Source organism: Acomys russatus, chromosome 19, assembly GCF_903995435.1.
Source record: "Acomys russatus chromosome 19, mAcoRus1.1, whole genome shotgun sequence".
NCBI classification, from domain to species: Eukaryota; Metazoa; Chordata; class Mammalia; order Rodentia; family Muridae; genus Acomys; species Acomys russatus.
This window is the reverse complement of record NC_067155.1, coordinates 51,397,276-51,415,201: the sequence shown is the minus strand read 5'-3', so window position 1 is coordinate 51,415,201 and position 17,926 is coordinate 51,397,276. Positions and strand designations below refer to the sequence as shown.

At 54.9% G+C, this 17,926-nt stretch overlaps 1 protein-coding gene across 1 annotated transcript in view; it reads right to left on the bottom strand.

Annotated features, from left to right (window-relative positions):
* The window catches only part of Ncor2 (nuclear receptor corepressor 2), a 125,663-nt gene that overhangs the window by 53,328 nt on the left and 54,409 nt on the right, over positions 1-17,926 (bottom strand). The window contains exons 11-14 of the mRNA XM_051162146.1: positions 16,369-16,547; positions 12,776-12,830; positions 10,643-10,741; positions 205-362 (exon numbers count right to left, since the gene is read on the bottom strand). Coding sequence (XP_051018103.1) covers positions 205-362; positions 10,643-10,741; positions 12,776-12,830; positions 16,369-16,547 — 491 coding nt within the window. The remainder of the gene's footprint in view (positions 1-204; positions 363-10,642; positions 10,742-12,775; positions 12,831-16,368; positions 16,548-17,926) is intronic.

Below are 17,926 nucleotides of genomic sequence, written 5' to 3'. Positions count from 1 at the left end.
TTTATGAGTCCAGGAGCAGGGCTCAAATGAGCGATTTGGTCTCCTAGGTCTCTGGGGGGCTGCAGAGAGGGTGGGGGGTGGGGGAAGGAGGGGCAGAGGCTTCCGGGAGGAAAAGCCTGGGAGAACTGACTGGGGCTCCAAACTGGCGCCAGGCTCCCGCTCCCCAGGGCCCAGGTGTGCGGCTGAGCAGCTGCAAGGCCTCACTTGCTGAGCTCTTCTTTCTCGTGATCCGCATCCTGCTTCTCCTCCTCCTTGTCAGCCTCCTTTTCCTTCTCCTTCTCCTCCTTCTCCTCCTGGCTGCTCCGTGCCATCTGCTGCTGCTGTTGCTGCTGCTGCTGCTGCTGCTGTTGTTGTTGCTGCTGCTGCTGCTGCTACAGCCCAGGGAGCAGAGGCAGGAGGGAAAACGGGAGACAGGTGAAACTGGGGAAGGGAGGGACGGTGAACGCGGAGGCCAGGGCAGCTGGGAAGCCAGGCAGGTGGGAGAGGTTGGAATCAGAGCCAAGCGTGAAAAACACCACACTTGGGCACACGGGTTCCATTCCTGCCTTCTATGCTGAGTCCAGTGGAGGAGCACCTGCAGAAAGCCCTGGAGGACGGGGTGGGGGCTGGGTGGGGTGCAGGCAAGCACACCAACACAAGGTGTGTGTGGGGGATGTGTGTGCGAACAGCCCTCTTTCCCTCCACTGTTCCTCCTAGCAGAAAACCACAGGGGTCCACCACGGCTCTCAGGCCTTGTCTTTTACAGGCTTAGGAACTCAGGGGACAGACAGGGACATCATGGCACATAGAGCTAGAGCCTGACTTGTACAGCCACCATGGGCCTGGAGGCAACACTTCTGTCTGCTCTGGATGCTCAGGTCACTCCATCCCCACTAGCAAGAACCCCGTGTTCTCTAATGGGAGGGGCCGGGGCAGCCATCCTGCCCAGAAGCAGCTAGGCATGGCTGCTGGCTCCTCAGCTGGGTACCAGATGTCAGCCAGCCAGTCTCAGCCCTACTTTCAGATCCTAGCTCTCCATACAGCCCAGGGGCAAAGCCTCATTCTGGCAGACAGAGGCCCCTGAATGGGTTTCCTGTCAGCTCAACAGTGTTCCCTTTTCATGTGCCCAAGGTGAACCATGGAAATTGCGGGTCAGAACTGAAGGAGATGGAAGGGGGGCACATTTCACAGCTGTCAGCACATCTGGCCTGAGCTTTCCCATGCAGTGGCATGGTATCCAAGCCACTCGGATGTATCTCCCACGTCCACATGAGGGTGCCGGGGTGAGGGGCTGGAACCAAGCATAGGACTCAGACTTTGCAGCCCATGGCATAAACCATAAGGTGCCCCTGCACCCCAGGCTGAGCCCCTGTAGATAAGGGTGACAGCGGAGGGTAGGCTGTCCTGGTCTGAGATTCGCGTTTGGCCTAACAGTGCCTTGGCTTGAATGAAGCCATGTGCTTGGCCCCTACTGGCTCCTGGGAGACTTGAAGGGTGCTGGGTCCCTTGACCAGCTGCTTGAAATTGGCAAATCACAAAGCCTGCAAGTCTGGCTGGTCGTGCCGGCCAGCCATGCCTAGGGATCTCAAGCTTGCTGTGGCTTTGCGGGCAGGTGTGAGCTGTGGTTCCTGGTCCCTGTGATGCCCAAAGGATGCCAGACCCCAACCGCACCAAGATCACCACGACCCCTGGCTGGAGGCACACCTGGAACCCCAGGAACTGGCAGAAGGCCTGCAGCAAATGAAAAAGGCGGGCCAGAGCTACAGAGTGAGAGCCTGTCCCAAATAAAACCATGCAAACAAAAATAAAATACATTTCCAGGTTGCTCCAGCACATTCCCAAGTTTGCAGACTGGGACCTTAGACTGGCTGGCAAGCTCTTATCTAAAGCACCTGGCTTGACTCTGCCCCTATGTGAACAAGAGAGTGCCAATAAAGCTTTATTTACAAAAGCGAGTGGAGGGCTGAGTTTGGCTGTAGGCTGACTGGAGGCTAACCCTGAGACTCCACATGTTCACCTAACTCCTTCCAAGTCTGTTGCTGGGTTCCTCCTATCAGAGTGAGGGAAGATTTCAGGGTGTCTGTATCGCATGGTAGAAGGGATGTCCCAGGAGACCTCAGGCCCAGCTTGGAGATCCAGGAGAAGCAGGATCGGAATGACACCATCCCCTCTGGAATGCCGCTGTCCCCCATGACTCCCAAGCTTGCAGTATCAAGTGACAACTCGTCAGTTACGGCCAGGGTATCCGTGTATGTCCCCCACCCCCAGATCACAGCACTGTGGACACCCTAAAAGGATCTACAGGGCATTGTGGATGTCCGTTCATATCTGCTAGGACCCATTTCTCAGAAAATGACAGTAGTATAAGGACAGATGTCAGCATGAGATGAGACTGTGCTCACGCCACACTGTGGAGGTCCTTGGTCTTCCCAACAACCTGATACTACACTGTCCCACAGATGAGAACACGACACACAGAGAGGTAAAGCAACCCATCTAAGGTCACACAGCATTTCCTGGCAGAGCCTGAAGCCAGATGGGACCTCCACCACACCACAGTTAGCGCAATCCTACCCTAAACAAACTCTGGTCTATAGGGGGCACCAAGCCCCCCAGAAGCATGGAGTTCTGAAGCTGATGGAGTCAGAACTGAGGCGTTCTGAGGGAGGTCGAAGGTAAGACCTTCAAAGGCACAAACAGCTCTGTCCTGAGTCACCAAGACCCTCCTGGGTGAGGAAGTGGGCCTGGCACGACCCAGCCCCTGCACTGGGTCTTCAGGGGTTTGTGATGGTTAAAATCCAGGGAAGGCATTGAGAAGCCCCTGGAGTCTTCTACTCCAAACTTAAATATAGGAGAACCTGACAGTTCACAGCCATACTGTGACTGTATGACACACGTATGTACCGATACACACTCACTCATTCAACAAACACTGTACTATCAAGGACTGACAAACCAAACGCCCCAGCCAAGCGAGTCCCAAGAGCATCCTGTGCAGAAAAGGGGGGCTTGAGAGGCTGGGTGGGTGGCAGATAGCGGGGCCAGGGAGCAGAACAGAAGGAAAACACAGCCTCTGCAGCTGGTGGTGGCCCTCTCATGCCTGGTCTGGGCACTCCATCCCTCCCTCCCAGGGACACATAGCAAGGGATGCAGGCTCAGCCCTCAATAGAGGTGTACTGAAGCTACCTGAGTGTGTGGACTAGGAAGGGATAGCCATGAAGCGTGGCTGGCCTCCTCGTCACGAACAGAAACCTATGTTTCTGGTTGGTTTGAGACCAGGAGCTGTTGTTTTCAGGCAGGGTCTCACTATGCAGCTCTGGTTAGCCTGGAACTCGGTACGTAGAACAGGTTGGCCTTGCACTCACAGAGATCCGCCTGCCTCTGCCTCCTGGGTGCTGGGATGAAAGGTGTGCGCCACCACACCAGGCCAGAGATCAGCTTTTGAACAGACATCCGGGGCTGAGTCATATGATGCCTCTAAGGTTCAGCTGCATGGCCACCGTGGCGAGCCGGCCTTCAACTGTGAGGTCATTCCCACTGCTTGAACGGTGGAGCAGGAACAGGATATGGTGTGTGCTCCAATGTACGAGATGGCAAGTGGCACTTTGTACACAGCACGGTGGCTCCAGGTACCGGCTGTTCACACTTTCCTACGTTGTTCTGCTGTGGTGACACTTCCACGGAGTAGATGCTGTGGGATATGTGTCCAGGAGTCCATTCATGGTGGCCCAGGTTTATTTATCCACAGAACTTGAGGTAGAGCCCTGGGCCTTGGCAGAAGCTAGCTAAGTGTTGTGCCCCTGAGCTACACCCTCAACCCCAAAGCCCCATTTTAAATGTTCAACTGGGGACTGAGGGTGGGACATGGTAGATGTGCTAGTTTTAGTTCAACTTGACACAAGCTAGAGTCCTTCAGGTTGATTGAGAAAACGCCCCCATCAGAATGGCCCGTGGGCAAGCCTGCAGTGCGTTTTCTTGGTTGTTGATGATGCAGGAGGGCAGAGGCCGCTGTGGGCAGTGCCATTCCTGGACTGATGGTCCTGGGTGCTATAAGCAGGCTAAAGCTGGGCGTGGTGGTGTGTGCCTCTAATCTCAGCATTCAGGAGGCAGAAGCAGGTGGATCTCTGTGAGTTCAAGGCCAGCCTGATCTACAAAGTGAGTCCAGGACAGCCAGGAGACACAGAGAAACTGTGTCTCAAAAACCTAAACAAAAAACAGAAACAAAACAAAAACAAAGGCATGGAGAGCAAGCCAGCGCTGTTCCTCCGTGGCCTCTTGGTTCAGTTCCTGCACCGGGTTCCTGTCCTGCCTTCCCTCAGAGATGGACTGTGCTGTGCAATTAGAAGGTGAAATGAACCTGTTTCTCCCCAAGTTGCCTTTGGTTGTGTTGTTTATCGCAGCAACAGAAACCCTGACTGAGACCGTGCAGGGCCAAGGCACCTGCGGCATAAGCACAAAGACCTGAGCTCAGAGCCCTGGCACTGCCGTCAAAAGCTACGCACAGCTGTGTGCACCCGTGAGCCCAGTGCAATGGGGCAGGAACAAGATCGCTGAGGTTTGCTGACTACCAGCCCGGGTCCAAGTTAAGTGAGGGACCCAGTCTCAGGGAAATAAAACAGAGACTAACAGATGGGACACCTCCTAACCTGTGCGTACTCACACAACACACACAACGTGTACACACACACATAAACACACACACCCTCCTAAGCAGGATCCTGCCCTGCCACCAGAACTCCAGAATAAAGTCGGTGGTCCTCACCACATGGGACATTACACTGGGCCTACTTCCACCCGGAAGCTTGCCCCTGTTCCCCTCTTGCCTTCACAAAGAGGCCATCGGAGGGTCCCTTCCTGTGACCTATGCGTGGCCAGTTCCTTCTTATTGACCAAATCTGGCCTCAGGGACCTTCTAGAGAATCCCTTGGGGTCAGACCCTGAAAGCTACTCTCGTCCACATGGTCTCCCAGGACTGTGGTGGTCCTCCAAGCCATGTCCAAGTGGCTGTCCAGGGACGTCACTATCTTGTTCACAGTGAAACCATAAAAAGGGATTCAGATATGGGCAGCAGGGACTTCCCTGATGGGCGGCTCCCAGTGCTACTGATCTTGTAAGCAATACCTAGCTCCCAGGAGCACCAGGGTGGTGCCTGTCCCAGCATAGGGATGGAGCGCCAAGGTGCTGTCTGTCCCGGAGAGGGATGGAGAGCACCCACACAGCACCTACACTTCCCACCTCCAGTGTGGTCGGTTTGTCTGGGCATGGGGGGTGGGGTGGGGATGGGGCTCTTGGGTGATGTGTGTCCAAGCCCAGGCGATTATCTTAGACCATTCTTATTTCCCACAGAAGTGACCCAGCTTGCTCTAGCTATTACGGTACAGCCGTTCCTGCCTCCTGGGCTTCCCAGCTGCCAACGCTGAGCAGGGTTCTATGGGGCATGTCTAACACACTGAGAATATGGGGGAGGTCCTCTGAGCAGATTCCCCACTCAGCATGGAGTCAGGCAGGAAACCAGGGATGCCTGCTCAGCTGGGCTTAAATTGGTACAGGTCTGCCTTGCCCAGAACACCCTCAGTAAAGCAGCTAGCCAGTCTGCCTGTCTGGACCCAAGAAGCTCTCGACCCTAGGCTGGAGGCATTCTACCAAGGTCTGAGATACAAGCGCATGCCCTCACTGGTGACCAATAACCAAATGGCCTATTGGGGCGCTGTGGTTTGGTCTAAAACATAGACTCTGGCCATCGGCCTTTGGTGACCTCACAGGCAATGGGAAGCTAGCTGGTCCTCAAGGGAAGCGTGCCAACCATGCGCTGCCCAAGCCTGTCTGGCGCTGCCCTGGAATGGCCTCCTGGTCAGGCAAACCTGGGCCCCGCATGGGAACAAGGTCATCTGCCTCTTGGCAAGCAATCAGAAGAGAATGGAAGGGTGAGGGAGGGAAGGTGGATAAAGAGGTGAGACAGGGACAAAGAGGAGGTGACACAGAGTCACAGAGAGCCAGGAAGAACAGCAGGCAGGCAGACGAACACAGGAAAGGAGCAAAGAGGTGAGACAGGACAAAAAGGAGGTAACACAGGGTCACAGAGGCAAAGACAGACAGACACATGGCAGGGACAGAGAAAAAAAGGAAAAGAGGCTGGGGTGGGAGCCAGGAATGGCAGCAGAGAGCGAGCTAGCAGTAAGAGCAGTGTGGTAGGGGGTCAGAGGGGTAGGTGAAGGAACACTGGGCCAGGATGTGAGGGCTGATATCAGCGGGGATGAAGGCGTCCCTCCACCACTGACTTCCCCCACTGGTCCAGAGGTCATGAGTCCAGGACAGACTTTTCCTGGTCATGTCCTGTCTCTGCAGGAAACTGCTCCAGGAGAGCTAGTCTACCCTCAGGGACACGCCTCCATAGGGTGGCCACAGCATCTGCTTCTGGCCATTGCTGGGCATCTGCAAGCTCTGGGTTTAGCACGTGGTGTGCTACCGTGGTATTTTCTTGGGAGGTCCTCAGGGCAGATCTGGCCTGGGAACCAGGAGTGTCCACTGGACTGGTGTCCAGCCAGGTCCATTAGCCAGTGGGGCAGCTTAGGGAAAGGTGCCAGACCATGGTCCTGACCCAGGGCCAAAGAACAGGGCGAGGAGATTACCGTCCTCAGAGTCTACGCTTGAGCCTGCCTCACCTTACACAGAGGCCAGAGAAGCTTCTGGAATGGTAGCTACCCTGTTGGCTAAACAACAAGGTGAGTCTACCAGTCCAAATGGCAGCTACGCTCCTCACCCATGGGTAGCTGAGGTCAGGGAAAGCCTCACTCTTTCTTGGCTGGGTGGGCTGAGAGCAGAGACAGGACACTGGTGGCCACGATTACCCAATGACTTTCATGAGGACCTTATAACCTCTGCATTTTTTTTTTTTTTAATGTTACTACTGAACAAGCATTCTGACACAGGACAGGTAGGAGACAGTCAGGGAAGAGCTGGCTAACCAGGTCCAGGCCAGCTTGGATGCCTCCGGGCCGGTGGAGGAGAGAGACACTGACACATCACAACATGGTAGACACCTACATGAGACCTGTCCAGACAGCCCTGCAAGGAATACGTCTACCCTGTCTGTAGCCATCTCAGCCTGCTTAGAGATACTCCAGAAAGGGCCTGAAGGGTGCCTGAGGATCACCTATGCTGCCCTGCCCCTTGCTTGGGCACTGACCCCCCAGGACTGAGGATCTTGGGGTCACTCTACTAACAGCAGGTTCTGAAGAACCAAGGACTTGGACCAGACACGCTAGCCCTCAGAGGGGTACACCTGGAAATCCACATTTCCATAGACACTTATTCCAGTGTGTTGGTGGGGCCTGGGAACTAAATGCCCAGGTGTCACTATGGTCATTTCTCTGTCAAGCCAAGATGGAGAGAGTAGGGAAGGCTCCAGTCTCTGGGCTGGGCAAGGAGGCAGCCAGCTCAGGATGTGGAGCTTGGGGAGAGCATCTGGGACCAGGGAAGTCCCACCTGGTGTCTATCTTGCAGCTCTTCCCTGGGGAGTCTAAGAGTGGGGATGGTTTGCTGGAATTGCCACTGTCTTTCTGAACCACTGCATGAGGAATCCCCTATAATGGTAGTTTTCCAATCCTAGCATCCAGCAAGTGCTCAATACATGCCCCAGTGAGCACACACACACCCTCTCCAAACAGGCGGGGGGCCTGTGGGACGTGGTGGGCCAAGAAGCAGAAAAGCCACTTGTGGCTTTCCTAAGCAACAGTGTGGCCGGGAGCCACAGGAACTACATCAGGACCACGGGCACCACAGCGTCTACAAACAGGCCAACTGGAGTGGTGGATCAGCGTGAGGAGGAGACCAAAGGCAAAGAAACGGGCGGAGAGGTGGCCCTAGCAGCTCCTGGAGGAAGCATGGGAACAGGGATGAGAGAGCAGACAGAGAGTCAGGAGCAGTCCCTAGAGCCCAGAGCCCAGCAGCAGTGCCCAGCAGCAGCGCCCCACACGAGTCCCACACAAGCCCCACTGGCAGTGCAGCAGAGCAGAGATCACAGGCTGGCCCCACTACCAAGGGATCCCACAGGGACGACCGCACTCCCTCAGCTCCTACAGCCAAGGGAGTGATGAGTCTGACCCCGTGGATGCCCCTTCAGCTAGCTATGTTCTCAGCCCTCAAAACAGAAAAGGAGCCACCCAAGACCCCTCTCCCTTAGGCTGCTTCATGTCCAAACGCATGAGACGTAGTGATATGACAATGAAGCACGGTCACTATGGCTGCTCCAGCCGTCACCAACACCACCAACATCAGCACCAACGCTGTGGTGGCTTAAATGAGTCGTTTCCCCCAGACTCAAGCATCTGAACACTCCCCCCCCCCCACATTAGTCACACTGTTAGGGGATGTTTAGGAGGCATGGCCTTGTTGGAGGAGGTGTGTCACCAAGGGTACACTTGAGGTTTAAAAGCCACCTGCTATCCCCAAGTTTGCTCTCTCTGTAGATGCGAAGCCTGAGCCTCTTGCTTCTGTTGCCAAGCCTGTCATTTGCTGCTGTGTCGCCCTGATCCCTCTAGAACGGTAAACCCAAGTAAACTCACTATTCTGTAAGATGCTCTGGCGATGGTATTTTATCACAGCAACTGAAAAGTAACTAAGACACTTACTGCTGCCACCACCATCACCAAAGACCACGATCACCAGCATTATCAAAACCAACATTGCCAACAGCAGCATCATTGCCACTGCCATCATTATCACCATCATCAGCACCAGCACCAGCACCATAGCAGGCGGCAGCATCCCCTCCACTTCTCTCTATAGGGCTGGGTAAGGAGTTGTTTGTTTTTGAGACACAGTTTCTCTGTGTAGCTTTGGCTGTCCTGGACTCACTCTGTAGACCAGGCTGGCCTCGAACTCACAGAGATCCACTTGCCTCTGCCTCCCGAGTGCTGGGATTAAAGGCGTGCGCCACCACACCTGGCTCCAAGTACGGAGATGTATACAGAGCCCCATGTCTCCACTGACCCAATGCTTTCCAACCTCACCACGCTTTCCACTTGGTATCTAACTGACCGTTTGTCTGTCAGTCAATAAAATTCCCGAACGCACCAGCAAAACCTCTAACATGCCAACTCCTCTGTGCCATAGGGCTGTGGAGTCACACATCTGTCAGAAGCATAAGCAGGCCAGCTCACTGTGGGCACATAAAATGAGGCGGGAAACCACAGGCACAGACCAAACCCAGCCACCCTTCAAGTCGGGAGTGGACAAAGACTCAGTCCGAGGTGTTTCACTAAGCATGCGCACACGCATGTGTGCTTGCGTCTCTGTGCACTGCGTATACGAAGGCCAGAAGTCAACCTCGGGCATTGCTCGCGCTCTCTCTCTCTGGCCTACAGCTTGATGATTAGGCAGGCTGGCTGTCCAACAAGCCACAGGGACCTCCTGTTTGCCCCGGATTTACAAATGTGCACTGTCATAGCCAGCTTTTTGTATGGGTTTTAGGGATTGAGGCCTGGTTCCCATGCTTACCACCTGGCAGGCACTTTACCAACCCGCTGGGCATGTTCACTGGGGTGTTTCACTGCTCTCAGCAGACCGGCCTACCGATTGGCACTCCACTTAAGTGACAAGAAAGCAGCTGTTTTGTGGGACAATGGGCCCCGTTCACTGTGTACTAGCCCAGTATGCCACAGGACCTGACCTTTGCCAATCTGGAAGTGGAGGATGGCCTCTCTCGACCTCCCAAATGCCACACACACCCCCAAAATCCCTAGCTACTGTGTACCAGGGTCCCATGCACTGCCTGCACGTATCTTCCTAAAGGTGGACAGTGATGCTATAGGCTGCAGGCTGTGGAGTAACGGCTGTGTACCAATAAAGATTTATTTATACAGCAGGCGGAGAACAGAAGCGCAAGTTGCCAGCTGCTAGCACTCTAGGCTCACTCTACACACCAAGGCATGAAACAGGCTTGGTGACCCCTGGCTCTTTTTCCTGTCAAATATCCACTAGCGAAGAAGCAGAGTTGGGAGTCTGCTGGGTCACCCCAGATTGTCCCGGGCAGTCTTTTTGTTTGTTTGTTTTTTGAGACAGGGTTTCTCTATGTCTCTTTGAGTGTCCAGGTTGGCCTTGAACTCACAGCGATCCACCTGCCTCTGCCTCCTGAGTGCTGGGATTAAAGGTGTGCGCCACCACCGCCCGGCATCCTGGGCAGTCTTTACTTTGAAAATATGTTTCCAACTTTTAAATTTTGTGTATGTATGGGTGGGTTTTTTTTTTCCTGCATATATGTCTCTGTACCATGTGTGTGCCAGATACCCACGGAGACCAGAGGAGGACATCGGATCCCCTAGGACTGAAATTATGGATGGTTATGAGCCACCATGTGGGTACTGGGAATCAAACTCAGGTCCTCTGTAAGAGCAGCTAGTGCTTTTAACTACCGAGACGAGACATCTCTCCAGCCCTGAAATGTAGCCTTAAAAGGACTATGGACTGGCCAGCCTTGTGCCAGGGGCTGCCCAGACAAGACACAAGCAGCTGCTCTCCCTGCCTCTGGACCCAGATGCCATAGAGGGGACCCTACTGGTGGAACTATATGATTCCAATCATGAGGGACACTGGCCATCCAACGAGTGTCCCTTGAGCGCAGGGACCCAGTCCCCAAAGTCAACCAACACACACCACCTCTTACCTGACTCTTGCCGCGGCGCCGGTAGCTCCGCCTCACCAAGCTCTTGTAGTTTTCATTCTTCTTGGTCAGGTAGTAATAGAGGACACACTCGGCCACTGTCTGCGGGACAGAGAGAAGATGCTGAGGGGCGTACAGGGCAAGAGTTCAGAGGAGGAGCCAGGAGCCAGAGGCCACAGTTCAAACCCTAGTCCCCGCTCCGACAAGCTGGCCAGAAGCTGATCGCGCTAATCAAGGGGTTACTCTGGATGAGAAGCGCGCAGGGCAGAGCCTGGCACAGAGAGACGGTAGAGAGTCACAGGCCATCAACATAGGTCCCGTCCTTGCAACTGTAGGTAGCAGTGAAGACACTGTAATAGCTCAGCTCCTGTGGAGAACAAAGTCTCAGGTACTTAGAGCTATGCCAACTCAGCCTTTGCCACACATGGCTTTGTGCTCCTTCCCTGTCACCTGGGGTCCTGAACGACCTCTCCCAGAACTTAAGCATCAGGGACAAGAAGCGTCCATGAACACCTGCTGTGCCATCTGGGCCTGAGATGTCCATTCCTGTCATGTCTGACCTAGTGCCATGCCAGGGACCACAAGGGCTGTAGGATGGAATAGATCCCAGCTACCTAGACATCAGGTCACCCCTGAACTGTACCCCCAAGATCCCCCTCGCCTATACTCATTACCCACCAGAGAAACTGTGTGCCAGTCAGCCCAGGTAGGTGCTAACACTTGCTCTTGGACTGGCGATGAGCATCTGCCAAGTCTGACCTGGCTGTCGACCACTGTCACACTGCCTGGCTCTACTGGCCTTAGCAGGCACAGTGTGTTCTAGAGGCTCTCTGTCTGCCTCTCCCCCTCAGACTCCTATCCTCCTTCCTACACAGCCTTGCTTAATCTCCAAGTACAAAGCCAGCCTAGCTCTATGGAGCTTTAGCCCTAATCTAGGACTGTTGGGTCACCCACACTCGGCAGGGAGCATCCACACACAGGTGGGCTATTTATAAGGCTACTTTCCAACACTGGTTCTTCACGTACCAGATCCCAGGGGGTCCCATCTCGCCAGAACATCTCAGCCCATGAGACAGTTGTCAGGAAGTGGTCACTATCTTTGAAAATGGCTGTTTGGGGGCTGGAGAGATGCCTCAGTGGTTAGGAGCACTGTCTGTTCTTCCAAAGGACCCGGGTTCAATTCCCAGCAACCACATGGCAGCTCACAACTATCTGTAATTTTAGTTCCAATGGCTCACACCAATGCACATAAAATAAAATTCAATAAATTATTTTAAAAAAAGAAAGAAAGAAAGAAAGAAAGAAAGAAAATGGCTGCCTGGCTCCCATGTCCCACCTCCCGCCATCTGCCAGCATACTTGGGACTCAGGGCAGGGGGCCAGCCAGGCTGGACATCCCACTGCTGAGGGACACTAGATACAAATTGCAGCCTTCAAGGGTGGGTTGTGGTAGTCTGCAGTGCTGGGCCTACAGAACCAACTCCAGCACACAGTCAATGCTGCCACATGTCCACCAAGGGGTGTTTGTGTGCAGTCAGCTAGCCTAGTTTATGAGTAAAGACTAGCTAACCGCCCTCTGGGGACAATGTGAAGCCTTGCCAACAGGAGGCAGAGCCAGAGCAGACTGCTCCAGGATCAGGTTTGGTAGACAGGTGGGGTTCAAACATCAATTATGTGTGAAGGATTGTTCAGAATGATAGACGTGTTAACCACACACAGGAAGTGGTATCTAGCGTTGTCAGAAAGCCCACAATACCCATGAGGGACCCAGGAGGTTACTCCACACATAATCCTGGATGCAGGCCACACCAGGCCACAGGCCTCAGTTGGAACGTGGCAAAACTCTCAGAACTGGCCCCCACCCCAGTGTGCTGGGCAAATGGCTATGTGATGCCAGTCCCCACATCTTTCCTGGGCCTGAAGCCCGAGGCTCCTCCCTATCCCGGGTGGGGCCTGCCTGGCTTTCCCCTGAGGAAGGAGGCGGAGGCATGAAAAAAGATGGAGCTGGCCAGGGAGACAGAGGAGGGGCACACACTCCACCCAGGCCAGACACTGGCCCTGGGGGCCGGGGGGGAAGGGGGGTAGATGGCAAGCTGGGTTAAGTGCCCAGCACTGCCAGCCAGGGATAGACACTCACCTTTCTCTCCAGGAACGAGGCGATCAGGCCGAAGTTCTTGGGGTGCTGCATGAACCTGGAGGAAGAGAAAGACAGACGTTGAGGCCAGGGTGAGGCTGAGGGAGGCCCCACTGAACAACCAAGAGCTGAGAGTGCCCGGGTGCCTGCCACCCCAGCCTGGCTTGGTGGGAGCCGCCCCACTAGCAGATCTTCAGGGCGTGGGAAGGGCTGCGGGGCAGGGACCAGGGTCCAGGGCGTTCCTCCGAGTGACTCACTCACTGGCTGTAATGCCTTTGAAAATACATTTGTTTGTCTTGCCGCAGGCTTCCAGGAAAAATGAGGACACGGCATTCAGCTCTCCATTGGGTCGCCCCCCCCCCAACCAAAAGATCTGCTTTTGTCTCTCTCCCCAGCTGAGTCTGAGAAGCTGGTCCTGGCTAGGCCCAGGCCAGCCTGGCCTACGCCAAGCCTGCCATGAGGAGGTTAGACAAGCCAGGCGATAAGGCCTCCCGGTGCTGGAGCAGGGCCTCGGATGCCCAGGAAAAGCCAAAAGTGGCTGGAGCCACAGGGGATGGCGGGAACTGGCGGCAAGCCACCAGCTTCCTGCGAAGCCTGAACATTACTGGGAAAGCCGGCCAGCTGAAATGTCAGGGCCAGGCAGCCGTGGGGGGTGGGGCCAGGGTTCGGGCCTGCTTACACCCCAAGGGTGCTGGGTGGCGTCACTGGGCCTGTCCCCTTGTCTCCAACGACTTGCCACCACCCCAGCATCTTCCTGGGCAGAAATGGCTGCCAGCAGTAGCGGGCCAGTTCCCACCAGAACCCAGTCTGTGTTGGGCTGCCCCCGCCTGGCCTCCAGGTGGCCGGGAAGTAGGCCAAAGGCCCCTCCCGCTCACCCCACGCCAGACACCGGGGGAATCCGGAAGGGCCTTTAAGCTCTTCCCAAGGAAGCACAGCTAGCAGGGCGGCAGACTACCCTGCCAGGGCCCCGCCCACTCAGGTGGTAGGCAAGCTTAGGGCACCTACCACTCTTGTCCCGCCCCCATCCCTTCTGTAGGATTTCCCCAAGGCAGTGATGGGGCCCAGGGACACTTGTCCCTTTCCACCACAGTTCACCAGAGACAGGTAGATCCAGGCCTGACAACTTATAACCCAGAAACCGACAGGCAGCCTGGGTTACAGTGAGTTCCAAAGCAAACAGGAGAATTTAGTGAAGCTTCATCTGAAAACTACAAAAAGAAAAAAGAAAAAAATTAAACATCTGGCCCGGAGGCAGCCTGTCCACGAGATAGGCACACAAGGTCCTGAGTTCAGCCTGGCCCGGGCATTTTATGCCGATGCTAAGGGACCATGCATGAGTTTTCTACATCTATGATTCAACTAATCATAGGCCAATACGACTCGGAAAAAGAAGTTAACTGTGGCAGTACCAGTCCTATGGGCTGAGGAGAGAAGTTTCAGAATTCAAAGGCAGCCTATGCTGCAAAACAAATAAACAAACAAACAAGTATGGGCAGGCCATGGTGGCTCATGCCTGAGTGATCCTAGGATTTAGGAGGCTGAGGCGGAGGTGGGGGACTGGGGGGGGGGGGGGGGGGGGTGTCAAGGCCAGCCTTGGCTCTACAATGAGTCTGAGGGCAGCCTGAGCTATGAAACTGTCCCCAAAACAAAGCAGCAGCCACTACCCACTAACATAAACAACCAGGCAACACAAGTTTTACACACACGAGGACTCACTCACATGATCACGCACATACATGTACCACCTGGGCCTGTGCAAACCATGTTTGGCCTTCCCAAACTTAGTGTCCCCTAAAAAACACTGAGTAACAACTTTTCACACAGACTTAACAACTGTTATTGTGACTGACCCTGAGAAGAAATAAGCACGAGGACTCGAAATAAACACAAGGACCCAAAGGTCTTAAGCAAATCACCGCCCTTTCACATAAGGGACAGAGTACCCTAGCATCTCTCAGGGCAGAAGTGGCTATCCGCAGTGCCAGGCCGGTTCCCACAAGAGCCCAGCCTATGTTGGGCTGTCCTGCCATGGAGCTTCCAGTGGCACAATCAGAGTATTATATGGCTAATGCCCATTTTACACAGGAGGAAACTGAGGCTGGCTTGTGCAAGGGTGAGTGATCAGGCTGGCCGCCATCAGCACGTTGGCAATTAAGCCCTCTGGGGAGACCATGACCCTTCAAAGACCCACATGGTGTGGCCGTGTCTTGTGTAGGTAGACACCAGTAGACACCTGCTGCCTGGGTCACTGGTTTGTCAGCTATGGAATTAAGGGTGTAAATCAGGCAGTCTGAAGAGCACTGAGACTCCCTAGGAAGGTTCAGCCAAGGAAGGCTCCCTGAAGAGTGCATCCATTACAATAGCAGGCCCACCAGGGGACTCGGCACAGAGCCTCAGTCACCTCAGGACCACTGTCATGAGTCAGGGTCATAAAACACACACAAAGAGACAAAGGACAAGAGCCCCTGACCAGAGCTGCCCAAGCTGCTCCCTGGGGTATGTCCCCTGCTGATCTGTGCTGGGGACAAGACACTCACTCTACCATCCCTCTGAGGAGTCTTTTGTGTTTCCATGGCCAAAGGCTACTCTGTAGGCTGAAGGCTGTCACTTGTGCCCAGGCTCTGTGCAGCCTACAAGCCTTGTCTTTGATCTGGGGGTGAGGCCAGCCTGTTGTACAGTGTGCCCTTCAAAGGGGAGGTACAGCCTGACCCCGGACAACCGGTCCCCCAGCAGGCATCTGGGAAAGTTCTGGGTCAGACGAGGGCCTCTCTGGAGGGAAAACAGGTCAGCAGCTGCTCTGTTCAATGAAGGCCTGCGGTGCAAGAAGCCCGCTCCCAGCAGGCCTTCCTGGCCACATTCGGGCCTCTGTCCCTGCTTCGGTTTCTACTTTCGGCCCCCCAGAGGTCTGGGTCCTCTCTGAGGAGGGGGTTCTGCTTCTAAGTGAAGTGTTTACAAGGTACTTTTCCAAATAACATACATGAGACTGTTATCATAACATTCGCACTACCACCTCTTCTGGGGTCCCCTGAAATGGGGGAAATGTCTCTGTCTAGATACCACATCTCAGGTCCTCACCCTGGGTTGCAATGGTCTTTCTTCACCCAGGAGCTCCACACTCATCTCCCCCAACACTGTCACCCAGGAGCCTTCCAGAATTCCACTTTTTGAGACAGGGTCTCTCTGTGTAGACAAGGCTGGCCGGGAACTCCTAGAGATGTACCTGCCTTTGCCTCCCCAGTGCTGGGGTTAAAGTCCACTGGCCACCACACCCAGGCTTCATCTCCTACCACAGCCTGCTCCTAATCACCGAAGCCCTGGCTTTCCCCAGCCCTCCACAGCCTCTCCCATTCCTGCCTCCACCATATGCAGTTCTGTAGCCTGTTCTGTTAGGTGCCTGCACCTATGGGGGAAACTGCCTGGCTGGACGCTGTGAAGGACAGGAGCTACACATCCATCCCTTAGACTCGCATGGAGATGCAGGCAGAGAGAGGCCAAGGACCCCAGTGTACCACGAGAGCCGGAGTGTTCTGGACAGACTGTCCCTGTGACCAGGGTATGAGGACCAGAGGTCACAGGCAACCTCAGAGGACACTCACTTCTCACGGAAGGTGTCCCTCTCCTGCTCGCTCCACATGTTGGTGACCTGGCGGTCCTTGTACACCTTCATGGGGTCATCCATGAGTCCATTCATGTTGATGAACTTGATCCTCTGCTGGTCCGCATCATACAACATGGGCGGGATCACGGCCAGCTGGCGCATCTGCTTCTCCAAGTTCTGCAGCGGAGCAGAGGGTGGGGTCAGAGGGCAAGCGAAGGGCCCAGCAGGTGAGGGGAGGGTGTGCTGGCCCTTGGACATTCCTTAGGGGAGGGATAATGAATTCAAGGCAGACCATGGCTGGCGCTGGCGAGGATTTAGAGGTGTGGGACGGTGAGGAAGGCAAGAGTTGTAAATTCAGTGCAGAGAATGAGGCCTTATCTGTGGCAGGAAAGGCTGTGAATCTCAACCCCACAAAGGCAGCGTAATAAAACACTGCGAGGGCAGAGACAGGGCACGGCCCAGCCTGGCTCCACGCACTCACGGGATGGCACAGGTCTGGCTCCAAGCCAGAAATCCAGGGCACAGCACAGGGCATGCAGAGAGCCTGGCCACCTTCCTGCCCAGGCCTCACACCCGGGCCTTTCTATCATGCCCTGAGGACCTGGCCTGCCCTGCCCCTCTGTGGCCTGTCCATGTTAGGGAGAAGCCACCCAACATCTCCTGCCCGACATCCTCTGTTCTGAATCAGACAGTGTCTCCCTCCAGCCTTGTTCTGGCAATGGCTCCCCTAAGGGCTTGTGTGGCTAGGACCCAGGGAAGCGTCCAATGTGTGGGCAGACTGCCACCTTCTTTCTGCTTCCAGAGGAAATGAAAGTTATGTCTGCATCCACATTGGTGGGACAAGGGTTTGAAGCCCGTGACGTGCCTGCCAGCAAGGACGGCCTCACGGCTGTAGCTTGTGGCTTCTCAAGTTCTGCTTTCTGTCCGCCAGAGGAGGAGAGGTTTTCCAACAGAATTACGGCAAGTGGGCGTCCCTTCAAGGCCAGGAATCTAGGGACATTGCACTACAATAAGGTGCAAGGCCCGAGCTGGTCAGGCTGATGGATACATGGGGATGTCAGCGTGTACAAAGAGACAGCCTACGCAGCCATCCCTGGTGCCCGCCCAGTGCTGGAAGGAACAAAATTCAACTTGGAGAACAGCTCAGATGGTCACTCCACAGCCACAAAAGTGACACCAGCTGCTGTGTCGGGTGCCCCTGGCTTAGTTTCCATGTAAACAGTCTCAAGAGGCTCAAAGGAGACATGGGTGCTATGACCACCTCTATCTGAGAGCAGGGCTACCAGGAAAGAAGCAAGGGTCCTGCTACATGGTATTCTGAGTCCACTGTGGTGCTGGCCATGGGAATAAATGCCATTCTGGACACCTGGCCCACAGACCAGAAGGGGACAGGCCCCAAGTGGCCCCTTGCAGGGCCTGCTCTGCTTCATAGCCTTCTCTGTGACAGTGACTGTAATTGGGGTCATCAATACTGGCCCTGGGTACCCAGGGAGGAATAAAGGGGCTGCCAGGTAGGAAAGCAGGCTTCTGTAAGACAGTCCTCAGCTGGCCCTACC